Here is a 27,577-nt window from a genome sequence, read left to right as displayed (position 1 = left end):
TCCTACAAAAAGTTCTTATAGGCAATTAAACAAGAAAGGATCTCATCGAGCACAAATACATGGCAATCAACTATGCACAGATTAAGAAAAGGAATAGATTACTCTAGCTATGTTACGTTTAGATTATTAAATCGTGGAGTTTTTCACTGTACAATAGCTGACGTACATCAATCATCCTAATATTACAAAACTGCAGGGGGGTTGTAATTCTCCTGGACTCAATTCTCCACTTACCCTGTGTTGCATCTATTGACTTGTTTCTTCTGTATGAAACTAGAACTTAAAAATACTTTTATAAACCTTTGTTACTACTCGACAGGTCAAAGAAACTCTGGTATTAGCCCTGCAAATGACAGTGTCATCACAATCAAGCGCTTTCACTGAACCTGATGAGTGCTGAACTACTCCATCATTTTGAACATTTGTTGCATTTACAGCCTGGAAAATAAGTGCATACAATTAGACAAAGACGCTAGGTACTCATTTTACGGAAATTGATACCAAGGATAAATCCACTACACACTCGGGAATGCTTTTCATCTTACCCCATTACATCCCTGCACCTCAGAATCTTTTATACCATGCAAGTAGTCTGGAACAACAAGAAACAGCGCAAATACTTAGTAACAAATATGTGTAATAACTAGACATCTTTACAAATACCAATAGAGCTTTTGATTAGTTGAGGTGAATCATGGATTTTGAAAATAAAAATGTGGGAGTATATTGACAAGTTATGGTGAATTTGGACAACTAGTATTGGAGGTTTGGCAAATCAAACAATCAGAAGATTGGAGGGAAGGGGGGAAGAAGGGGGACCCTTTATTTCACTAGAAATTAAGTCAAAATTACAAGGATAATATTGACACTATCTTCAAGGTACTCTGATATTAGTTATTGAAACCATCGGCACTATGTTAAACTCTGTAACCTAAATGGTTCTGTTGAAACCACCCTAACAGAAAGTTTTACCTGAGTACACCATATCTTTGAATATCAACAAACTGCGAGGCATTAATATGATAGAAAAGGGATGCAAGTTATCTAGCCATTCACAAGAATTCATCACAGCAGCCTCCTGGTCAGAAATTTTGTCCTCAATACTGTTTCCATGTACACCAACACGGCTGCTCAACTTAGGATGTTGAGTGAAATCAATAACTACAGCAGATCCAAGGGAAAGAATTGCCACTACAGGAAAATAAGCTGGACCATCTTGATGCGGCTGCAGTGGAGGCGCTCTTGTCAGCAAAACTAATGTATTGTTAATCAAAAAGGAAATCAATCCTGATTTATTACTTAGAAGCTATTATCCTATTTATAAGTCTAACTTGAGTTATCCAAAATCTAGCAGTTGCAATACAGACCTCCTAGTTATGAAACCAGAACTGACATGATAAACACCTTAACTTTAAATATAGACAGACAGCTGCATGTCAAAGTGTTCAAAACTTTGTGAGGAACTAGGAGCTACAAAACTAAAGAGAAAAATATGTGAACACATATGTGAGATAAAAGCAGAACATGGGGGAAAAGGAAGAAAGAAGAATAAGCAACAAATGAAATGAGCAACACGTCTCGCACAAGTTCAGAACAAACCATTATTCCTTGGTTAGGAAGGTATTCATTGATAAGCACGTGATTAATTGATGATGGAAATAACCCTGATTTCTCATTTATTCTCTCCGTAATTCTAGTTAACCAAGGAGGCACTGCAAATAAGAAAGGAAAAGTGATATAATATGTTTTCACTAATATGTAATAAGTTTTCATTAATAACTCTGAAGATTTCAGAATACAAAATTTCTCAACATAAACAGCACCTTTTAAAGATAGTTTGGAATGGAAATGGGCAAAGATGCCATATTGAACTAATTTTTGCATCATTCAAGTACCCTTTTCAATACTTTATGCGTGTGTCTATCGTTTTTTCTTGTGGAGGAAGAGGGACCGCTTCATTCTAAGGCAAGCAGCAAAGCATACAAGGTCCTGTAACACCCCGACCCTCTGTTTGAGTATTTATGTATTGTTGCATGATTTAAGACTTCCTTAGATTCATATGATGTTTTTAAACTTGTTGGTGTGTTCGGGTTGGGACACGACGGGCTAGGGGGTGCTTTGGCTCCACTTAGGGGACAGTTGGAATTGCAATTTTTTCTAGTGCAGGTGCTTTCTTCGTGACTGTGCAGCACCATTGCGGAACACGGGAATTTTTCATTGCGATTGCCAGGCCCAAGGGCATGACCGCGAAGAGAAAAATCAGGTCAACCCCGATCAAGCCTTCTACGCGAGTGTGACCGCAATCGTGCAAGCCTGGACAACGACTGAATCGCAAACGCGGGCCCGAGGATCATAAACATGAAAGAGGACCTGTAGCATATAAGAAACGAATTTCGAATTTCAATACAAATTTTTACACTAGTTTGGGGTTTTGGAGCTCATGCATGCGATTTGAATTGACGGAGTTTTGAGCTAAGATTCAAGGCATGAGCTTCTTACGCTAAACCCAATAAGATACTTGATTTAAATGTGATTTGAACTACAAAATCATGGATTCTAAGAGGCTAAAATTAAATATTTGAGACCTAGTCCTATGAATGGAAAATTGATGATTTTTCCTATCAATTGATATCAAATTAATTACTTGGATCTAGTAAAGTGCATCAAGGACAAGGAAGGTGAAGTGTTGGTGGATGAGACCTCTACCAAGCAAAGGTGGCAAGCTTACTTCCATAGATTCTTAAACGAAAAAGGTGACGGAGACATTGTACTGGGTGCTTTGGCACACTCTCAGTCTTTGGAAGTTTGGGTACTGCAGGTGTTTTAGAGTTGAGGAGGTTAGACGTGCTATTAACAGGATGATGAGGGGGAGAGAGACCGGGCCTGATGAGATTCCGGTGGACTTTTGGAAGAGCACTGACAAGGCAGGTTTGGAGTTGTTGACTAGGTTGTTTAATGTTATTTTGAAGACAGTCAAGATGTCCGATGAATAGAGGTGGAGTACTATGGTTCCATTGTACAAGAACAAAGGTGATATCCAAAACTGTAATAATTACAAGGATATCAAATTGCTAAGTCACACTATGAAGATATGGGAGAGGGTGGTGGAGATGAGGGTGAGGAGAGGAGTGTCGATTTTAGATAATCAGTTTGAATTCATGTCAGGGTGGTCAAATACTGAAGCAATTTACCTTATGCGGAGACTGGTGGAAGAATTTAGAGAAAGAAAAGAAAGAGGGACCTTCCTATGGTGTTCATTGATCTTGAAAAAACTTATGACAAAGTTCCAAGGGATGTTCTCTGGAGGTGTCTGGAGGCTAAAGGTGTCCCGATGGTGTATATTAAGGTGATAAAGGACATATATGTTGGATCCAAGACTCGGGTTAGGACGGTGGGAGGTGACTCAGAGCATTTTCCTGTTGAGATGGGACTACATCAGGGATCGGTGCTGAGTCCTTTTCTTTTTGCCTTGATGATGGATGAGCTGACACAGTCTATGCATGAGGAGGTTCCATGGTGTATGCTATTTGCGGACGACATAGTTTTGATTGATGAGACTCAGGACAGAGTTACTGATAGGTTGGAGGTTTGGAGACAAATTCTGGAGTCCAAAAGGTTCAAATTGAGCAGGACCAAAACATAATACTTGGAGTGCAAATTCAGTGTTGTGTGGGATGAAGAGGGCATGGAAGTAAGGCTAGCCACGCAACCTATTCCCAAGAAAGAAAGCTTTAAATACCTTGGATCCATCATCCAGAGTAGTGGGGACATCGACGAGGATGTCCCACATCACACTGGGGCAGCATGGATGAAATGGAGGCTTGCCTCTGGAGTCCTGTGTGATAAGAAGATACCAGCTAAACTTAAAGGTAAGTTTTACAGGATGGTGGTTAGAACGTGTTGTTATATGGAGTGGAGTGTTGGCCAGTCAAGAACTCTCATGTTCAGAAAATGCTTGTTGAAAAAACGAGGATGTTAAGATGGATGTATGGATATACTACGAATGATAAGATTAGGAATGAGGTTATTCAGGAGAAGGAGGGAGTGGCCTCTGTAGCAGACAAGACGAGAGAAGCGAGATTGAGATGGTTTGGGCATGTGCAGAGGAGGGGAGTCGATGCCCCAATTAGGAGGTGCGAGCGGTTTGGGGGTTATGCGGAGGGGTAGGGGTAGACCGAAAAAGTGTTGGGGAGAAATAATTAGACAGGATATGGCGCAACTCCATTTCACCGAGGACATGACCTTAGATAGAAAGGAGTGGAGGTCGCGAATTAGGGTAGAAGGCTAGTAGGGGTAGAATGTTATCTTGCCTTGTGACGGTTTAGGATTGATCTTAGGTCTAGGCATGTCTTTTTTAATTGTGATGTTATTGCCTTTCGATTATTACATTATTTTGCTAGTGTTTTGTTATGGTTCTATAAAATTTGCATCGCGTTTTGCTTTAGTCATTATGCTATGCATACTGTTTTTCTCTCTTATTTGGAGCTGATACTTTTGAGCTGAGGGTCTTTCGAAAAGAGTCTCTCTATCTCAATGAGGTAGTGGTATGGTCTGCATACACCCTACCATACCCTCCCTAGACCCCACTTATGAGATTTTATTGGGTATGTTATTGTTATAATTGATATCAAATTAGGATTTTGATTATAAAATTGGATTCCATAGCTAATGGGCATAATATTTATTTTGGATTTTGAACCACCGACCAGAGGGGCGATTTTGGATAGACCAATGGTTGTCTTTGACCCCGGGTGTCAAAAATTATGGGATTAGTATCCCTAGGCTAATTTGGACATGCTGTTCATGATTTTGAATAGATTGAGGGCAATGGATTGAGAAGACTTTGGACATTCAAGTAAAGGAAAGTTTGCCATTTTCGAGACAAGTGAGACTTAAACTCTTAGTTTGCTTGCTTCCAATAAAAGAATGACTTAAGACTTTAGCCCTTAATTTCCTTACTTTTCACTAAAAGAGTGACTTATGTGTTACTTACATGCAATCAATACTATCTAGTGAGTGTGGGTGGGGACGGGGGATGAACTAGGTTAGCCAGCTTTTTAAAGTATAAAGCAGAGACTGTGAGGTCACAACATATGTATCTATGTGATACTGATATCTTCAACAGTCAATTGTTTTATTTTTGTGATGCCTGTTTAGCTTATTATGTTACATTATTACACCGCCATTAAAAGACACAGTCTGGGCACGAGGACGTTATAAGGCCAGTTAGTAGTTTGAGATAATTACCGAGTAAGACGTGTGGTTGATGCACCTAACTAGACGGGTCAAACAGGCACCAACACACCGAGGATGGGTAAGACATGTGGTTGATGCACTGTGTCAGGGGGGTAGACGGGTACCAACGAATCGAAGATGGGTAAGAATTGTGATTGATGCACCGTGCCAGGTGGGTCAGATAGGCAATCTATGCCCAATAGCAATTATAGCAGCTTTAACATTTTAGCAGACTAAAAATATATTGATTATTCTATGTGATTATATTCATAAGATATATTTTATTTGCATAACTATGCTGGTTTCTATACCTAATATGCCTTTGTTGATAGTACAATACTACAGTCTTTAGTCACGTCGTAGAGGTAAGCTAAGAGTACTCTTGTTATTTTACACAAGACTCCAAAATGATGATCCGGTAGCGGATATTTGAGTTTTAGTCCATACTAAACCTGCTTAGAGCTGAGGTGACCCGCCACTAGTCCGTGGAGGCTCTATTCAACCACTATCTTTTATTATTCGGAAAAGGGTCAAAAATGCCCTTAATCTAAACGAAATTGAACAAAAATGCTATAGTTAATAGTTTGGTCTAAATATACCCTTGTCGCCAATAGTTGATCCAAAAATACCCTTTTTGTTACTTAATGGGTCAAAAATACCCCTTTTCAAATAAATATGTTATTTCTTTTCTATTTAAACACATTCTTTTCCTAATAATATTTTTCTTATTAGCAAATGTTTATCCTACATCAATTCGGAAAAGATTAAGAAGTAGAAATATTTCCTATTTTATTAGGATTTTTTTTATCATTATCTAATTGAAAATTAATGATGGGGTTACTGTGATCTTTTATATATTACCTATATTATCAGTTAAAAAGGTACTTGGAGTTATTTTATTTTAATTGATAAAGTGAAATTAAGAAGATAAAATGATTATTTCCTACTTATTTATTAGTTAAAGTGATTTTAAAAGAAAAAACAAGAATAGGATCCTTTAAACGTAATGTTTTTATTAAGAATAGAATGTGTTTAAAAAGAAAATGAATAATATATTTATTAGGAAATGGACATTTTTGACCTATTAAATAACAATAGGGGCATTTTTGGCTCAAACTATTAGCGGTACAGACATTTTTGGACCAAACTATTGATGGTAGGGGCATTTTTAGACCAAACTATGAATTGAAGGCATTTTTTTTCAATTTCAAATAGTTCAAGGGCATTTTTGACACTTTTCAATTAATTATTTAATATTGACTTTTCTTTTGATAGGTAGAAGTTTTATTAAAAAGGTAACAAGATGGTACAGGACCAAGTACAAGACAAAGCTACAGGATCTCCACAATCATACTACATTTTCCCTGTAACAATCCAAATACTCGTCTATACTATCTAGAGTAACTCTATAACACCAAAAAAACAAGTTTTTGATACATTTGTTTTTTAGGGCCTATTTGGATTGACTTTTGGCATATGACTTATAGATAAAAACCATAAGCTAGGATTTCTAACTTACGGTTCTTTTTTTTAGAATGGAAATTCTAACTTATGGCATTTGCCTTATTTTTGTTATTTTGGCTTTAAAATAAGTGCTTATAAGCACTTTTTAACTTTATCCAAACATTTCAAAACGGCTTAAAAGCTATTTTGGCTTAAAAGCACTTGAAATAAGCCAATCCAAACAGGCACTAACTCTAGCAATCTACAGTCTCTTCCCCTCAAAGCATGTCTTTTTCCTTTCCAGCCAAACATCCATAATATGCAAATGGGAATAGTCCTACATATCTGTTCAAACTTCTTTTATGAGCTTGCCAAACATCCAACAGACTCTTGATCTTCTGTGGCCAGACACACATAATGTTCAGAAAAAAGTGCCCAGCATTGTCTTGAGAAACTATAATGTAGGGGAATAGATGCTCAACTGTTTCCTGCTCCCTGTTACAAAAAGAAAACATGTGATGCACATGGGGTAGCCTCTCCTTTGCAGGTTATTTTGGGTTTAGCAAGCATCCTTGGCTGCTATCCAACCAAAGCAGGCTGCTTTCATAGGTGCCTTGGTTCTCCTGATCATCTTCCAGGGTCAGTTAAGAATCCCCTGACTATTCATCTGTAAAAATATTTTATTATAACTATTGACTGAAAATAGTTTATCCCTGCTATTGACCCGAACTAATATATTTGCTTTGAATCAATCAATTAAGCATCAGTTCGGTTATTGCATCAGTTGACAGAAACACTCCAATTCCCAATCATTCAAGTTTTTCCTTTAAGTAATATGTCAGCCTGAGTTTGGATAGAAATCTATTATGTGACCCTCTCTATTCAAAGCAAAACTAAACAAATCTGGAAATCTTCTCTAAAAATTTTCATCTCCAATCCAAGTATCTATCCAGAATTTAATTCTAGCACCATTGCCAACCTCCAGCCTTGAATGTTGTAAGAACTCATCCCTTTCTTCACTTATTTTCCTCTAGATCGCCCCACAGTTTTTCATTTGTGAACATTTTTTTCCATTTCCTCCCCCCCCCCCCCCCAATACTATTATCTTCATAGCCATTAAAAAGTAGGTTTCTATTCTTCATCTTCAAATTCCTCACCACCAAACCCCCTGATTTCTTATCTCCAATAACCACCTGCCACTTTACCAAATGAGTTTTCCTGTAGTTTGTATTTCCATGTTATAGAAACTATCTTCTACTGGAGTCCAATTTCTTTTCAACTGCAACATGCATTTTAAATAGGGACATTGTATATGTTGGGATCCCATCCAAGACACTGTTGATTAAGGTAAGCCTCCCCCAACAGATAAGTCTCAGGACTAAAGAAGTCGCCTCAGTTAAAGTATTATGGCGAAGTAATAATATCGAGGAGAATGACTTGGGAAGCAGAAGAGGAAATGAGGGAGAAGTATCCTCACCTATTTTCAATACAGATATGATATCGAGGTACGTGCTTGATTAATCATTATCTTAAGTTAATGTTATGAATTTAGGAAGTGTGTTAAAGTGAAGTTAACCCTCATTCGAGGTCGAATGTGTCTAAGGAGGGTAGGATGTAACACCCCGTACATTTTAAGGTGACTATCTCGCTAAGCTGAAGACATACACGCCAAAAAAATTATATTTCTTTTCGCCATACATTGTTCATTGATGAATTGTTGGGAGAATAAACTTCCAAATGGGGGATCATATCATGAAATGGATATGTGAAGGTGATTAAAGTACTAAATTAAAAGTTTTAGGCCAAAGGGAGCTTGGTAACAATAATTCGATTTGAAGGTCTTATTTCGGGGCAGTATTTCAAGTGGCCTTGTATATGGTCTGACTTGGGATGACTATATCTCCTAATCTATAAGGAGTTAGAGGGCCTATGACCTATCAAATTAAAGGTATATGACTCAAGTTTCCAATGCATTAAACCATTTGCCAATACGACTTCAGAATAGAGAGATATTTGCGTTTTCGTAAAGACCGCGCAAGTAGGCAGGTCAATGGGGGTCCAAGTTGGTGGAGTGATATGTTTAACATTTTAAGCTTCAAATATTCATTTCTTATCCAGCTAATTTCCAGAACACAACAGCTTATGCTTCTCTCTATTCCCCGTTAGTTTCCTAAGCAAATTCATGGGAATCTAGAGAAACTCACCCAAAAATCAATTAAGCTTGGGTATAGAGTGCTAAAGCAGTGACGAGCATCATAATGGAGTTAGTTTATCTAATTTTGCTCAGATTTAGGCGAGAAAAGGAAGAGCAAATTCTGGGAAATCATTCCTCCATTGATAATATATCTTCAAGGATTAAAGTAAAGCTTGATAAAGTAATTGTTTGTAGAATCAAATTCACAAGAGAGGTACGTAAGGCGCACCTTTCTTGCATTTCAAGCAAAAATCTACGTCGTTAATAGGACTAGTAGTCCTACATCATAAACTCATATTGAGGTACGGTACGATGTTGTTAAAAGGTTGGAAATACATGGTGAAAGTCTATAGTTATTGAAATGATATATATATAACAACAACAACAACAACCCAGTGAAATCCCACAATGTGGGGTTTGGGGAGGGTAAAGTGTACGCAGGCCTTACTCCTACCAAGGTAGGACGGTTGTTTCCAAGAGACCTCGGCTCAAAGGAAGCATAAAAAGAGGTCAGATAAAGCTAAGAAGTTCAAAGCGTTATGGGAAAGTAAATAACGAATAACGCAAATAACGAAAGCGACACAGATAAAATAGAGTAATCAAAGTACAGAAAATAATAGAAAGATAATAACAGAAGTCAGAGCACAAGAAATTATAGTGCGCTAATGCGCCTACTAATACGGAAGAATAACGAGACTATGTACTAGCCTTCTACCCTAATATGGGTCCTCCACACCCTCCTATCTAAGGTCATGTCCTCGGTAAGCTGTAACTGCGTCATGTCCTGTCTAATCAACTCTCCCCAATATTTCTTCGGCCTACCCCTACCTCTTCTGAAACCATCCATGACCAACCTCTCACACCTCCGCACTGGGGCATCTGTGTCTCTCCTCTTCAAATGCCCAAACCATCTCAGTTGCATTTCCCGCATATTGTCTTCCATCAAGGTCACTCCTACCTTGTCCCGAATAGCCTCATTTCTAATCCTGTCGCTCCTAGTATGCCCACACATCCATCTCAACATTCTCATCTCGGCTACTTTCATCTTTTGAACGTGAGAGACCTTAACTGGACAACACTCCGCCACATATAACATAGTCGGTCTAACCACCACTTTGTAGAACTTGCCCTTAAGTTGTGGTGGCACCTTCTTGTCACATAGCACACCGAAAGCGAGCCTCCATTTCATCTACCCTACCCTAATACGATGTGTGACATCATAGTCAATCTCCCCGCTGCCTTGCATGATAGACCCAAGGTACTTGAAACTACTTTTCTGTTGGATGGCCTGATCACCAAGCCTAACTTCCGCGCCAACCTCCTGAGGTGTCTCACTGAACTTGCACTCTAAGTATTTTGTCTTGGTCCTACTCAGCTTAAACCCTTTAGACTCCAAGGTATGTCTCCAATCCTCCAGCTTAGCGTTAACTCCGCTACGAGTCTCATCGATCAGGACTATGTCATTCGCAAAAAGCATACACCATGGCACCTAACCTTGAATTTGTCACGTCAATTCATCCATCACCAAAGCAAATAAAAATAGACTAAGGGATGATCCTTGATGCAACCCATCACAATTGGAAAGTGCTCTGAGTCCCCTCCTACTGTCCTTACCCTGGTTTTGGCACCCTCATACATGTCCTTGATCACCTAATGTACGCCACAGGTACACCTTTAGCCTCCAAACATCTCCATAGTATCTCTCGTGGAACTTTATCGTAAGCCTTTTCTAGATCGATGAATACCATATGCAAGTCCCTCTTCCTCTCCCTGTACTGCTCCACCAGTCTCCTCATAAGATGGATAGCTTCTGTAGTTGAGCGTCCAAGCATAAATCCAAACTGGTTCTCTGAAATAGACACGCCACTCCTAACCCTCATCTCCACCACTCTTTCCCACACTTTCATAGTATGGCTTAGAAGCTTGATACCTCTATAGTTGTTGCAGCTCTGGATATCCTCCTTGTTTTTGTATAGAGGGATCATTACGCTCGACCTTCATTCTTCGGGCATCGTTGTTGTCTTAAAGATGACATTAAATAACCTAGTCAGCCACTCCAAACCTACCGAGCTCACGCTCTTCCAAAATTCCCCAAGAATCTCGTCAGGTCCGGTCGCTCTACCCCAGCGCATCCTACGCACAACACCCTTAACCTCTTCGACCGAATAATCCTGCAACACCCAAAATCATGAAGCCTCCTTGTATGTTCCAAATCTCCCAACACAATCTCTCTGTCCCCTTCTTCATTCAAGAGTTTATGGAAGTACGACTGTCATCCCTGTTTAATGAAGGTCTTCTCTACCAATACTTTTCCATGCTCGTCCTTAATGCACTTCACTTGATCCACATCGCGTGCCCTTCTCTCTCGCACCCTGGCTAGCTTAAACAATTTTCTATCCCCGCCTTTCTCTTCTAGTTCAGCATAAAGACGTTCAAAAGCTGCCGTTTTTGCAGTCGAAATAGATGACTTCGCCTCCTTCCTCGCTATCTTATAAAGTTCCCTATTTGTCCACTATATATATATAAAAAATTATTGTCGTAGTTGTAAATTGAGTTTGGAGACCCTTTATCGTGCGCACTGTGAGCTAGTTCTATAGGTGTTTTCATTATGAAGTAGTTGTGTATATGAGTTCCATGTTTTCATGTGTGTAAGGCAAAAGAATTAAGAACTATTTGTGGTCGTCGACATGATAAGTTAATAACCGAAATCCAATTGTATAATTGTGTACACGTGTAATGAAAGCACCTTATGGGCAAGATATACATGTTTATATGCAGATCCTGAATGGTAGTGGATTATACATAAATAAAAATATAAGTACTCTGGTTCTAGCTATATGGTAAGGTGGCAAAATTATCTCTAGCACATCATTCATAAGCCTACTAGAATCCTTGTGCCATTTAAACCTTGTGAAGGTTGTTTAAGTCATTAAGTAGGCATGCTTATATGCTATTTGAAATCCTTATATGTTTATATACAAGTTGTTTACATGTCTTGAAGAGGCCTATTGAGGGCCTGAGGCAGCAGTCTCAGTGTCAGTTTGAATATGTTCTATATGTATTAGATAGACCCGATATAAGCCCGGTCAGCTCAGTAGGTGATAATGGTTATGGTTTTATGTTACACCACTAATGCGGTAATATCGGTGGGAAGATACAATAATAGCTACAGCTATAGTTCAATACACCACCACTGCGGACATGTCAAGTGGACAGATGTTTATTCAGTTATCACACCTCTGAGAAGGCCACCTTGGCTGGGCAACATCATCTTATGGCTAAATTATCATACAGTTCACCATTAGGGCAGTATGATTTGTATATGTGCTTACTTGGTTGTATTCACATAGAAAGGTTAAGCTGTTATCAGCTTTCAGCTTTCAGCTTCCAGAGTCTCAGGTCATTTCTATCCCTACCTCTGGTTCAATATCTTCGATATACTTATGTTTACAGCTTTCAGCTTTACATACAAGTGCATGTTATTCGTACTGACATCCCTTTGTCTGGGGACGCTGCATTTGTGTTGCAGATGCAGGTAGAAGCTCCGATCGTTAGTTGCAGTAGGATGCTCCTTTCTTTCAGGAGCAATATTCTTGTTTGGCAGCATCGTGTTTTGATGTTTTGTGTGGGTTGGCCAAGTCCCTATCCCGCGCACGAAGTCTGTTGCTCTTTAGAGGCTTTTGTGGACGTGTATGTACAGTTTAGTTCAGTTTGGTTTTATGGCCTTGTCGTCTTTTCGTTGCTCAATTTAATTGTATTACGGCCTAGTTGACCTTATATTTTTCAAATTTTATTTAGTTGCGACCTTGTGGGTCCAGATGGTTGTGACAGGCGGCCTGGATGGCCTAAGTGTTATAGTTTCAGATCTTATATAACTAGCTTCTCGATTCCATCAATATCAAGGCCAGTCGCGCCCTCCCCTAATTTTGGGGCATGACAAACTTGGTATCAGCGCAAAGTCGTGTCCTAGGGAGTCCACAAAATTGTGTCTAATAAAGTCTTGTTTATGGGTATGTTGTGCATAACACTTATAATCACGAGGCTATAGGACATTTAGGAGTTGTTTCACATCTTTTATTGATAGTTCGTGTTATAGAGTGAAGTCATCAGGTTCTATGATATATTCGTGTTATTATTTCAGAATATGCCTGTGACAAGGCAGATGGCTACGCGTTTGATTGGCATGACTGCAGTAGAGGGTAGTAGCCACACTCCAAATAAACAGGGAGATGGGTTAGAGGCTCAGAACGAGTCTCCTGCTCCAGGTTTTACAGCCCCTCCAGCTTTAGCTAGAGCTGCAGTGGAAAGACATCGAGTCCACCAGCCTAGTGATACATGAGGGTGATAGTGTAGTTGTTAACCCTTTGGCACTTGTCGCACCTCCAGCAACCCCGGAATGACAGGGCATTGAGGGAGCTATTCAGTTGATGGCTCTTATAGCTGCTGACTAACAACGGCAGTTGGAACCAGTGGAAGGGCCTAAAGGTTATACGGCAAAGAGTATTAGAGCATGTGAATTTCTAAGCCTCAGTCCTCCAGTTTTCATCTGATCCGAACGAGGATCCCAAGGTTTTGATTTATCAGGCTTATAGAGTGTTGAAGGCGATGAAGGCGACAGTTACAAAGGTAGTGGAGTTATAGAGGGAGTGGAGTTAAGAGTATTCAGGCTACGTGATGTTGCTATATTATGGTATGAGGCATAGGCTAAATCCAAGGGAACTAGTGCACCTTTTCTCCTAGGCCTTAAAAGATCAATACATATCATGAGACCTTCCACAGGATCGAGCTAAGCATTTCTTACATTTGCAGCAGGGCAGTATGAGTATGCATGAGTATAGCCTTAGGTTTAATTCCTTGGCCAGATATACTCCCCATATGGTGCACATAATTGAGGATAGAGTCTATTGGTTTGTGTTAGGTTTAGGGTCTCACGTGGCTCGTGACTGCTTAGGAGTGTCTACTTAGGCTGATATGGCTATTGCACGGATGCATGCTTTCGCTCAAAGAGCAGAGGATTTATTTCATTAGCTACGAGATACTCGTAGAGAGAAAGAGCATAGGAAGAGAGCTAGGACTGTGGGTTTCTACAAAGACCCTCGAGGGGACCTCGGGGCTCGGTCATCCAAGCAGTTGGCTAGACCAGTAAATAGTGCTCCATCTTAGTTTCAGAGTCAGAGAGATCGGAGTCCTTCACAGTGACAAGGTAATCAAAGTAGGGAAGACCACCATTATCGCATTGTGTCGTACGGAAGGGCATATTCTGGACCATGTCGTCAGGGGAAAAATGTATGTTATGATGGTGGGCATCCAGGGCATATTAGGAAGTACTGTCCGAGCAGAGAGAGGTCATACGATTCAGCTAGCGAGATTATCAGCGACTTCTTCACCTTTAGTTCACCCTCTGAGACCTAGTCCTTTGTCCACTTCAGATCGTGGTAGGGGGAGATGGGGGAGGCATCTGGTTCAGGGGACGTGCAGAATCGATTTTATGCATTGGGTGGTCACCAGGACCAGGAGGCATCACCTAACATTATCACAAGTACATTGATTATTCATTCTCGTACAGTATATGCTTTGCTTGTTCCTGGTTCTACCCTCTCTATGTTACTCTGTTGGTTGCAAGTAAACTCGAAATAGTTCCTGAATTATTATTTAAACCATTTGTTGTTTCTACTCCAATTGGTGAGTTTGTGTTAGCTAGAAAGGTTTAATAAAACTGTGCAATTTTGGTATGTGGTAGATCTACCCAAGCTGATCAAGTGGAGCTTGAAATGGTTGATTTTGATGTTATTATGGGTATGGATTGGGTAGCAGCATGTTATGCTAATATTGATTGTTGAGCCAAAATTGATAGATTTCACTTTTCAGATGAGTCAGTCCTAGAATGGTAGGGTAATGTTGCAATGCCTAAAGGTAAATTTATTTCATATCCTAAGGCCCAGATGTTGATATCCAAAGGTTATATTTCTCATTTGGTTCGGGTCAGAAACTTGGAAAGTGAACGCATGACTTTTCAGACGATTCAAGTGGTAAGTGAGTTTCCAGAAGTCTTCTCAGAAGACCTACCTGGAGTCCCTCCGGAAAGGGAAATAGATTTTGCTATTGATCTACTCCAGATACTAATCCTATATCAATATGGCTCCAGTGGAGTTAAGAGAATTGAAGGAGCAGTTGAAAGATTTGCTCGGGAAAGGTTTCATATGGCCTGGCATATCGCCGTAGGGTGCACCAGAATTGTTTGTGCGAAAGAAGGATGGATCTATATGAATATGCATCGACTATAGACAATTGAACAAAGTAACAATCAAGAATAAGTATCTGCTCCCCCGAATTGATGATTTGTTTGTCCAGTTGTAGGGAGCTTAAGGTTTTTCCAAAATCAATTTGAGGTCTGGATACCACCAGTTACGAGTTAGGGAAATTGATGTCCCTAAGACTGCCTTCAGGACCCGATATGATCATTATGAATTTCTGGTGATGTCATTTGGACTTAATAATGCCCTATCTGCCTTCATAGATCTAATGAACAGAGTAATGAAGCCCTTTCTTGATGTGTCTATTATCGTCTTCATTGACGACATCTAGATTTATTCGGATGAGTGGTTGAGCATGCAAATCACCTAAGAGTTGTGCTACAGACTCAATAGGAGCACAGGTTGTATGCTAAATTTTCTAAATGTGAATTTTGGCTAACATATGTAGCTTTTCTTGGTCATGTAATTACAGAAGAAAGTCTAAGGGTTGATAGTCAGAAAATAGAAATTGCAAAGAGTTGGCCCAGACCTTTGAATCCTACAAAAGTTCGTAGCTTGCTGGGTTTAGTGGACTATTCTCGTAGATTTATAATAGGTTTCTCTATCTTCTCCACATCATTGATGAAGTTGACTCATAAAGCAATTAAGTTTCAGTGGTCAGAGGCGTGTGAGCGAAGTTTCCAAGAATTAAAGGATAAGTTAACTTCAGCACCTATCTTGACCCTTCCTAAGCGTACAGAGGGTTATGTTATTTATTGTGATGCTTCCAGAGTTGGGCTCGGTTGTGTTCTGAAGCAACATGGCAAGGTTATCGCCTATGCTTCTAGACAGTCGAGAAAGCACGAGAAGACTTACCCTACCCATGACCTAGAATTGACAGCTGTAGCGTTTGCATTGAAGATCTGGCGTCACTACTTGTATGGAGTACATGTTGATATCTTCACTGATCATAAGAGCCTCCCGTACTTGTTTCAACAGAAAGAGCTGAATTTAAGGCATAAAAGGTGGCTAGAATTGCTAAACGATCATGATGTAAGCATTCTATACCATCCAGGTAAAACAAATGTTGTGGCAGATGTTTTAAGCCGCAAGTCTATAAACAGTTTGAGTTGTCTATGAATAGTTTGAATTATGTTAAGGCTAATAAAAATGAAATGGTAAAATCCTTGCAGCAGCATTTGGCTAACTTACAGAATCGGTTGCTTGATTCCGAAGATGGAGGTGGTGTCGTTCAAAATACAACAGAGTCATCCTTGGTAGCAGAAGTTAAGCAGCGACAGTATGAAGACACAAAATTGGTATTGCTCAAAGACAACATAACACACCAAGAACATAGCCTATTTGATCGTGGAGCAGACAGAGTTCTCAAATATCAGAGTTGTGTGCCTAATGTGGGAAGGCTACGGGATCAGATTATGAGCGAAGCTCATTACTCTCGATATTCAGTGCATCTAGGTGCCCTGAAGATGTATTGTGACCTCAGGCAGCTATACTGGTGGGATGGCATGAAATGAGATATTACAGGTTTTGTAGTTCAATGTCCTAATTGTCAACGGGTGAAGGTTGAACACCAGAGGCCTAGAGGCCTGACTCAGAATATAGAGATTCCAGCATGGAAATATGACGTAATTAATTTGGATTTCATTACAGGTTTACCTCGGACGAGCAGGAAGTATGAATCCATTGGGGTGATTGTAGACAGGTTGACGAAATCAACTCATTTCCTGCCGGTCAGGACTACTTATGTCGCAGAAGATTATGCCATATTTTATATACGTGAGATAGTTCGCCTACATGGCATTCCTTTGTCCATTATCTCATATAGAGGTGCACAAATTACATCAAACTTCTAGAAATCCTTCTAGAAAGGTCTAGGTACCCAGGTGAGCCTAAGTACAGCTTCCATCCCTAAACTAATGGACAGGCTGAACACACTATTCAAACAGTTGAAGATATGTTGCGTGCATGTGTATTAGACTTTAGAGGAAGTTGGGATGATCATATATCTTTGATTGGGTTTTCCAATAATAAAGCTACCGCACAAGTATTCCGATGGCTCCTTATAAAGCTATACATGGGCTAAAGTGTAGATCGCCAGTAGGTTGGTTTGAACTCAGCGAGGCAAAGTTATTGGTGCCAGATTTAGTGCAACAAGATATTGATAAAGTAAGGATTATTAGAGATAGGCTTCAGACAGCACAGAGCCAACAGAAGTCTTTTGCCGATGTGCGCCGTCGAGCGCTAGAGTTTGTGGTTGACGATTAGGTCTTTCTAAAGGTATCACCTATGAAGGGCATTATGCGATTTGGCAGGAAGGGCAAGTTGAGCCCTAGATATGTCGGACCATATAAAATTGTCCGCAGGATAGGCAAGGTGGCCTATGAGTTAGAGTTACCCGCAAAGTTAGCAGCAGTTCATCCTGTGTTTCACATATCAATGTTACGTAAATGCATAGGAGATCCGGCACGTATTATGCCACATGATGATGTTCAAATTTTGGAGGAAATGACCTTTTCAAAGGTCCCGGTTGCTTTTCTTGATCGTTAGGTTAGGAAGCTCAAGACTAAAGAAGTTGCCCCAGTTAAAGTATTATGCTGAAGTAATAATATCAAGGAGATGACTTGGGAAGCAGAAGAGGAGATGAGGCAGTAGTATCCTTACCTATTTTCAACACTGTTATGATATTGAGGTATGTGCTAGATTAATCGCTATCTTAAGTTAATGTTATGAATTTTGGAAGTGTGCTAAAGTGAAGTTAATCCTTATTCGAGGACGGATGTTTCTAAGGAGGAGAGGATGTAACACCTCGTATATTTTAAGGCGACTAACTCGCTAAGTTTAAGACAAACATTTTTTTGGTGCGTACGTCTTCAGCTGAGCGAATTAGACGCCTTAAAATAGAAGGGGTGTTATACACTTCTCTTTACACCTATCAATAACCCCCTTGCCAGATGTTTTATCCTTTCTCTTCACCCCTAATAGAAGCCCCAAATAAATAGTGGGAAATTTATCTACTTCACAGCCCAAAATGTCTGCAAACTCTTCAACACAGTCATCAGCATTAATACTAAATATGATACTCTTAGCCAGATTAATTCTCAGGCCGGTAAATTCCTCAAAGCATAAAAAGACTCCTTTCAAATACAAAATTTGATCTCTATCAGCCTCACAAAATAAAAGAATCTGCATAAAAGATATGATTAAGCATCATACCTTCCTGATCTTTTCTGCCTATCTTTAGACCCCTTAACCAACCCAAGTTTTCTGTTTTCCTTAACATTGTACTAAGAATTTCCACTACTAGAACAAACAGATAAGGAGACAAGGGATCCCCAGTCTCAAGCCTCTATAAGAGCTGAAAAAAACTTAAGGGTCGCCATTAATTAAGATGACGATCCCCAGTCTCAGGCCTCTATAAGAGCTGAAAAAACCTAAGGGTCGCCACTAATTAAGATGTCATATCTCACGGTTGATATGCAAAATCTGATCCATTCTATCCAATTCTCACCCATGTTCATCAGCCTCGGAGATTCCATAGGCAATGTCAATGGACATGATTTTATACTTTTTCTAAATCCATCTTACAGGCCACCCCCTTTTCTTCTTTCTTATCAAATTTTCAAGGCTTTCATTAGTTACCATTGCAGCATCAGTAATTTTCCTTCCTTTGATAAAACCATTCTGATTAGGAAATATCAAATTACTGATAACTCTCTTAAGTCTTTCTGCCAGTAGCTTGAATATTGACTTTACTTTCGATCTCTGTCTCATACTTTGTACTGAAATACTAGTAGCTCCAAGACTTAGTGTCTTTTCTTTGGGTAATATGGGTTTCTGCACTATATCAGATATTGTACTTCTTTCCGCATTTACGTTATGCTAGATTGTTGTTGTATCTCTTCTATCATATTTATTTCACTATTATGAGCATATTTTGTTAGAGGGTTCACCAGGCAAGGATAGTGACTTGTAGGGTGCACTATCACGTCTAAGTCCCCGAGTTGGGTTGTGATGAACTTCAAATTAGAGCCCAGATTCTCAAATTCCTTGGAGTCATGGAGCAGTATCGAGTAGAGTCTTATTTATGGATATTTAGAGCTCCATATCTATAAACAGGAGGCTACACGAGCATTTTAGGAAAGTTTTCCTTCTTTCTGATTGTTATTGTGCTATAGCGTTGATCAAGGAAATAATCCTTCTCTTGTTTCTTGAATAGATGATTAGGACACATTCATTCGCATCTGCCAGGCAAGGGGGTGCGGTGCACCAGCAACACATGGCACAGTCGGAGCAGAGCCAGGTCACCGGGACGGGCTCCAACACAGTCAACCATCAGGGATGGAGGTAGATGCCCAACCACTAGACAGGCACCATTCGAGCTTCGAGCAAAGGGAGATGTCCAGGACATAAACTGGGGAATCTCAGTTGCAGTACCACTAGAATTATCAGTGAGGATGGTATCAGAGTTAGAGGTTATTATTCTGCATCTAGATGGGATAGTGCCTCCAGCTACTTCACATACACAGGATACAGTGGGTGGACAGACTCCAGCTTCTCATACACCAGTGCAACAGGTTGCATCAGGCTTACAAACCCAATTGCCAGCACCTGTGTTAGCTCCACAGACAATAGCAGCGGCTCAACAAATAGCTAACCCAGTCGAGGTAGTTCGGGTCACAGTTTGAGAGCGAGCTTTAGAAAGGAGATCAAGGCTTTCCTGAATTTCAGGCCACCAGATTTGATGCTTTTACAACTTCTATAGGTTCACACACATGTATGGGGAATAATCAAAGGTTTATGATCCTCTTTCAAAATAAATACCAGTATCAAAGTGGGAAATGGAAGAAGAACATCTTTTTGAAAAGGTAACTAGCTCGGATAGTGGTCCTTAAAGATCCTGTTTCCAGATATCTTTAGTTTAAGTCAGCAACAAGATGCAACAGTAAATCCAGCTATTGGGGTTGGCACTTGAATTTTAGAAGACTGCTACAGAATTGGGAAATAAAAAGAGCTGATTGAGTTTATCTCTGAGCATTTCAAAGGCTTTGAGGAATAAGAGGACAAGCAGGTAGGGCTGAAGCATAGGAAAGAAATATACACAGTCAATCATCTCATGATGATCTGATCCATACTAGTCAACAAGCTACATTGTGTCCCTGGAAACATATATGGAAAGTTAAAAAACCATACAAGGTACTCTTTCCATCTCGATTATGTAACACTCTTTTATTGTTAGTCCATACCGAAAAGTATGACACCTTTCTATATTTATTTTTTTATGACAAGGGAAACCCGCACCCGCAACCCGTTGGGTGCGCACAAGGTAAAACCCCCGCTTCTATGCAATAGCTCGCAAACCACACAGGAGAGGTAACCCGCACCAGGCAAGCCCGGTGTAACGAGCTCGACCCAGAAGGCAAACCCCTTGCTTTCGTTGGCAAGGGGTTTAAAACTTGAGACCTCCAACATGGAAGTCCCAAGCCAAAACCACTGGACCACCCCAAAGGGTGACACCATCTATATTTAGTAACAATTTAACGTCAAACTTCACATTTTTATCTTAATGAAATGATTTATAGCCACACAAATATCTTGGCTTAATTTAGACCATATGTTTCAAAAGTCTTCCTTTCATGATTAAGCTGGTCCAGTCAAACACCATCACACAAATTGGGACAGAGGGAGTAGCTTGTTTTGTTTGGCTGGTAGCTTAAGGATACTGCCTGACTCAAGAAAACTTAAATAGAAGGGAAATCCAACTATGTTCAAAAAGCGATCTTTGTGGAAAGGAGTCAAAAGGCAACAGCCAACTGTTTATTCACTGTGTAATCACTTGCAAGCTTTGGCAATTTTTCTTAAACATGAAAGGCATTAGATGAACAATGCCAAGGCTGACTAGTGAATTATTGGCATGTTGGAGCAGCTCCGGCAGAGGTACCAAACAGAAGAAGAGATGAAAAATAGACTTGCATGCATATGGTGAACCATTTATAAGGAAAGAAAAGTAAGATATTCTGAAAATAGATACAGTTCGACGCAGAAGATAAAGATGAATTATGTCTTACTTTTTCATTTTTGGTGTAAAGAAATATTCACAGATGATTCTGCATCTATTTTAGAAGTTTTAGAACCATTGTAGAAATCCTTGTAAGTAGTATCACGGATAGACTGATTTTGCTGTCACTTTGTTTGGTAAATATGGCAACCAGCACTGCCTTTGTGCTGAAGTTTTTATAACTATTAGATAATCTTTGACTGACGTTGGCCGAAAGAGAAGGTTAAACATGCCGAAGAGTTGAGTTCAAAAGTAAATTTGGAGCACAGAGAAAAAATTTAACAGGTCTTTATTCTATATAACATTAATTATTTAACAAGAATTGTTTACATTACTAGGATATTCATTTGAGAGCCATATGGAATGTAAAGACATCTCCATCGCGAAGATGAATAGTTAGCCATTAAAAATACCATAAATGATTAGACGAATACAACTGACTTATAACCTGATCATCATATAGAGTAACATCTACTACGAGGGATAAAAAGCCACTTAATTCAACAATGAAAGTGATACCACAGTGTCCCCTTTTGGGATGTTCAAATGGAACAAGAAAACAAAACTCCAAGCAAATGAGTTGCCTTTTGACCAAAATATCAAGTGGCAGACTCATGAGCTAAAAACATATCTATCTGTTAATGTACTTCCATCTGAAGATTTATTATTTCATGAGTATTTTGCGTACATATCTCTTCTTTTCTTATTTAATAAATGAGAAACCCCCGAAGGCTGTGGCCCACGTTTTGAAAATCAGTGGATAATGGACCTACCCCTCTATCCTTCTCTACTTAAAAATACCAGACCTTTGTCTGCAGCAGATCTGGAACCCATGACATGCACATAATCCACACATCACGTATTGTGCTCTTATGACTTGATCAAAGCATTGGGGCACACTTACATGATTTTATAAGATTTGTGTAGGTAATACATGAATTTGTAGTGGAGTCATAAAAGAAGATGTTGAAGTCAAATGAAAACAAGTAATGATAACTAAAAAATGAGACATTAGGAATTACAGTTGCAACAGGCCTTCTAAGTGTAGTTTACGATGTTCCAAAAGTTAGACATTTGGACACTTTAACACATATTTATGACCACTCTACCTAATTCATGCATAGAAGTTGGAAAGACTCGCTGCACTAGGCTTAGAACAACGGATTGGGCCTATGGGCAATCCAAGGAAAATATTCGCTTTGGGACTATTTGGTTATTTTTACGGGTTTTTAAAGGTAAAAATATAAACACTGGGGCTCATTTAGGGCATGATTTATCAAATTTTTAAAGGTTCTTTGGATTCTATTGTTGTAAGAATTGGACGCTTCCACAAAGTTTCATCTTCTCTTAATCTCCTTAACTTTTAAGCTTTCCTTTGATAATCTTTTTTCTGTTTTTATGGCCATATGGAAACGAGCTTGATAAAAAAAGAAATACTCTATTAAGCCCAATACATGTCTCTTATGCACATGTCTGCTCAATAGCAGAAAATTTGAAAAAGAGAAAGGAAATTTCCTGTTGGATACAAATGATCTAATAAACTATCCTCTTTGCTTCTCTCATGGTACACTCCTCTTCCCGCCGAGCCAACTGAATACGTATAATAAGAATAAGTGCAAAGAATGTAGAACAATTGGGTGCTATCATAAAGCTTTGTATCGGCTAAGGTCACGAGGTTTGTCCAAAAAACATACAGCTTTAGACCTAACCACTATATAAGAAATTCAACATCCAATAGAAGGTCAAATTTCAAAACAGTATGTCCATATCCCTCTTTGGAGTACTATGCTCTCTTTGCTTTATCTACTCTCACACTACGTTTCGTCATATTCCCTCTTACAATATGAATTTTCCTCCCTAATTTAATGCTCTCTTTGGTCAAGTGTACAGAAATTTCAATCCTCATGTTTTGATTTTTGATGCCTTTTGAAATTACAAATTTCAACTATTTGTAGGATACGAAATGTATGGAAGTGTCGTGTTGTACTCTTGTGTGCTATAGGCATATCTCAATATTGAAGTTTGGAGATTGATGTGGCCATAATGCTTCATAGTTTATGAAATGTTAAACCTACTGAAGTATCACACTCCTAATAATATGCATGTCATTCACAAATTAAGTGAAAATTTGCTTGAGAATTGTTCACTGACAGCAAATGGAAGTTAATGAAAGTGGTTGTGGCAATATGCACAATTTCTTAGGTTAATACTTGGTATTCAAATGTTAATAGAGAGACAAGAGAAAAGGGTTCAATGTGTACGTACAGTCTTGAGCTATAAGGCCCTTTTCATGCACAACGCCTCCTTCCATGGGACACCAACACAAAGCAACAAAAGAATTAAGTCTGAATTGTATTTTTTTAAAATGAGGAATAACTCGGGAATATTAAAGAACAACATACCCCAGTTTTGCAACCTCCTGTTTTTCAAGGATTTCCATTTAGAAATTGGAGCATCGTATATCTAGAACACACACAAAAAAAAAAGGAAAGATGAATAATGGAAGAAATAAGATGAAACAGTACAGATTTGTGAAGAAAATGAAAAGGCAAAAGGATAGAGTGATTGAGTAAAGCGAAGAATTTTACAGTATTCAATAAGTTGTCGTGTTCTGACTCAGTAATGAAGTCTGGGATGTAGAATACAGTGGGTACAGACCCAACTCTAAACTCGTTCAGAGTTTTTGCCAGTTCCATTTTTTTCTGCTATGGAAGATGACCCCAACTCGACATTAGTCTAAGTATCAAGGCCTGACAGAAATCACAAGGCAAAAACCTGTCAATTTCATAAATACTCCTACTTCGATCCACTTTAAATTGATCAGAGATGCAAATTAAACCAGAAAAATTGTGTTACTTGGGGGTAAAGTTCATCAAATACCTGTGACCCTTTTTTTAACCAGTCACATATATATTATTCCTTTCTACTCTATTAAAAACAATATGTGAAAAATGGTCAAAAATGTTCATTAAACTATGTCAAATAAATAAAAATATATTTTGTTTATATTTTGATTCAAAAATGTCCTTGTCGACAATAGTTTGGCCAAAAATATTCTTCTTATTACTTAATGGGTCAAAAATGCTCTTTTTCCAAATAAATATATTATTTATTTTCTTTTTGAACATATAATTTTCCTAATAATATTTTTCTATTAGCAAATATTTGTCCTACTTCAATTCGGAAAAATTATAATATAAAAATATTTCATAGTTTATTAAAATTATTTTTTATTGTTATCTAAATAAAAATTAATAATGGATTTATGATCTTATATATATGATATAAATTACCCGTTAAAAGGGTACATAAAATTATTTTATTTTAATTATTACCATATTTTTATCACTTAAAGTGGTTTTAAAAGGAAAAAATCAAGAATCGAGTTCTTTAAAAATATTTTTTTTATTCGGAACAATATGTGTTTAAAATGAAAAGAAATAATATATTTATTCAAAAAAAGATATTTTTGACACATTTAGTAATAATAAGGTATTTCTGAATCAAACTATCAATGGCAAAGGCATTTTTGGACCATAGTTACTATTATTACTATTATTAGTATTACTAGTATTACTATTATTACTATTACTAGTATTACTATTATTACTATTACTATTATTACTATTATTACTATTATTACTATTATTACTATTACTACTATTACTATTATTATTATTATTATTATTATTATTATTATTACTACTACTACTACTACTATTATTATTATTACTATTATTATTATGATTATTATTATTATTATTATTACTATTACTATTATTATTATTATTACTATTATTATTATGATTATTATTATTATTATTATTATTATTATTATTATTATTATTATTATTATTACTATTACTATTACTATTACTATTATTATTATTATTATTACTATTATTATTACTATTATTATTGTTACGATTATTATTATTATTATTGTCGTCCAAGGGTTATTTGATCATTTTAGGTAAAATAGGAACTTTATCGAATTTACTTTGTTTGTCTTACTTATGTAATTTTTCATATATTTAGAAATTACGTAAAAATTACTATAAATTATAATAATTAGCAAGTTAAAATATTTAGAAGACATAAAAATTCAATTAATTCTTGAAATTCTATCAATATTGTCACGATCCAAACTAGGGCCAAGCACTGACACGATGATTGGGATTATGAAGGATCCCAACCCAGCCATCTTAGCATACATCACATACATAAGGTAAAGAAATGTTACACCCCACACTCTTGAGCTCGAAATGTCTCTTAAGCTTCTTAGAAATTATCATGTGAGCCGGATAATCTACGACACTATCAAACAACTCTAAGGAAGGGAGAATGTGATACCCCATAGTGGGGAAGGTTGGAAATAGGGTCATGAGAAGTCGGAAGGCATTGGAGGCCAAGTGATGAGTCGTAGGACTCGACTTACGTACGAAAGCTACCAACTTGAAAATCTTACCTTCTTAAGCTACTTGAGCTCATACCAAGCTTACGTAGCAAGGAGTATACGAGTTCTTAAAGTAAGACGAGATTACGAACCCACGAAGAGAAAGAGAGAACGACACGTGGCAACAAGAGGAGGTGCCATGTGGAAGCATAGGAAAGTGCCACGTGGCAGAAGGTGACCCACCTGCTTGGGGTCAAGTAGGTGACCCACCTACTTGGGGGTAGGCCCTACTAAGGACACGTGGCAGTCTCTAATTGATTGCATGATTAAGGTGGCCCAATTAGGGGCTGAGGGAATGACACGTGTCACCTCCTAAGGCAACATATATATATGTTTTATGTTACTCTTAGAGTCATTCTTCTGCCAAAACAAGAATAAAAGAAAGAAAGGGAACTTAGAGATTAGAGAGAGAGACCTACGGGTTTGAGGGGCTACCAAGGTAAGGCCCAATTTCATTCCGTGAATTAATTATTTAAGGTATCCTACGGTGATATAGAGGTTTTTAATAATGTAAAATTTCATTTTGGGGCAGCAAGGAAGAGATATAAACAGTCCGCTAATATTTAGCATGTTAAGGGAACTTCCGAGACAAGTTTTAGCAAGTTCTAGCAAGGTATGGCTTAGTTCTCTTCTCCCACATTTTGATAAGGGTTTGGAAAGGTTATGAGGGTATTAATGACGTAAAGTTATGGTTTGGAGCAGCACCAAACGGATAGCAAACAGCCATGATATTTCAGTCACAACTAGAGAACTTTTGAGGCGAATTTTGGCAAGCTTTGGTCAATTTCGGGTAAGGTAAGGTCTTTTCTTCCAATTTGAAGTTTATGATGTTGTTATAGGGTATATTATACACCTTGTATGCTGATGTAAGTGTAATAATGTCGTAGAAATGCTCAACTTTAGAAATAAACTAAATTGAAGTCGTTATGGTTAAATTGAAGTCGAGTTGGGTATTGTGCTTGTGGTGCTGCAGCTTTAGGTAGTATGGTGATGTGTTGCAGGGATTAAAAGTATCCTAAAAGAGTTATGGGAGCTTCTGGTTTCAGCCACACGACCCTCCGCTATGTATGATTAAAGGTGTTACAACATAAAGACTAGAAACCTATTTTGGATATCGTAATTTTGGGGGAGTCGTTGGAAGTTTGTATTATGTAATATTGATATGAATTGCTTGTATATATTTTGCAGGGTGTTGTTGTTGGTTGGCTGTAGTGAATAGGGGTGTAATTGGAAATTCGGATAAGGAATGGTATAGGGGAGGTGCTGCCCAATTTCCGTTAACTCCTTAACTTACTAAAGAACTAGTCGACAAGACGAGCGAGAAAATGAGTTCTATGAATACTTGGGTGCACCTTGAGTTGCTGAAAAGTCAAGGGTTGTTGATCTTCGTATTGCTTTCGTGTTAAATAGGTCAAAGGAGTATTGAAGTGAGTCTGGATGCGACTAACCCGTAACAGGTATGTAGAGCTATTCTTCTTTTCTTTTGGTATGTCTTAAGTATAAGTTATGAATGGTGTCTATGAAATGTGGGGATAATTCCACTCATGAAACTCTAAATGTAATTCATAGACTTTACTCACTTTGTGATGTTAAGACTCCTATAATAATTGAGTTATTGCCTTTTAAGGCTGCTAGATCATGAACAGTAGTATATGTAAGGCATGTCTCTTCTTCCTTTTGAAGTGTCTTAAGTATAAATGCAATGGCATATGATATGAGGTGGAGGTAGTTCCAGTTATAAGCTCCGGGTATAACTTGTGACTTTTATTCATTACTTGATATTAGAATGCTTTAAGTAGTTGAACTACTACCCTCGAGTCTCCTATCTGATGAATAATAATTGAATGCATCAGCTCCTATTCCTAAGGTCTCTGCGATGACAAACGTCTCTACTTCCATAAGTTGTTTAACACTGTCTCGATACCCATCTACGATCCCTG

At 38.3% G+C, this 27,577-nt stretch overlaps 1 protein-coding gene across 5 annotated transcripts; it reads right to left on the bottom strand.

Moving 5' to 3' along the window:
- On the bottom strand, positions 1-24,080 carry LOC129887440 (uncharacterized). Of its 5 annotated transcripts, none has more exons than XM_055962546.1 (8): positions 24,062-24,080; positions 23,770-23,931; positions 23,584-23,644; positions 23,447-23,485; positions 1,600-1,712; positions 973-1,225; positions 546-592; positions 1-438 (listed from the first exon to the last, which is right to left on the bottom strand). In XM_055962546.1, exons 2-8 carry the CDS (start codon positions 23,875-23,877, stop codon positions 274-276), a joined length of 786 nt encoding a protein of 261 aa, XP_055818521.1. In that variant the 5' UTR covers positions 23,878-23,931; positions 24,062-24,080; the 3' UTR covers positions 1-273. The 5 variants fall into 5 exon arrangements, with proteins under 5 accessions (XP_055818521.1, XP_055818519.1, XP_055818520.1 ...); XM_055962544.1 differs by having other exon boundaries at positions 24,038-24,072; XM_055962545.1 differs by lacking the exon at positions 24,062-24,080 and adding an exon at positions 24,021-24,039.
- Between the last annotated feature and the right edge of the window lie 3,497 nt (positions 24,081-27,577).

Source organism: Solanum dulcamara, chromosome 4 (assembly GCF_947179165.1).
Source record: "Solanum dulcamara chromosome 4, daSolDulc1.2, whole genome shotgun sequence".
Classification (NCBI taxonomy): Eukaryota; Viridiplantae; Streptophyta; class Magnoliopsida; order Solanales; family Solanaceae; genus Solanum; species Solanum dulcamara.
Note: the sequence above shows the minus strand (reverse complement) of the source record. Positions and strands in the feature narration are given on the sequence as shown.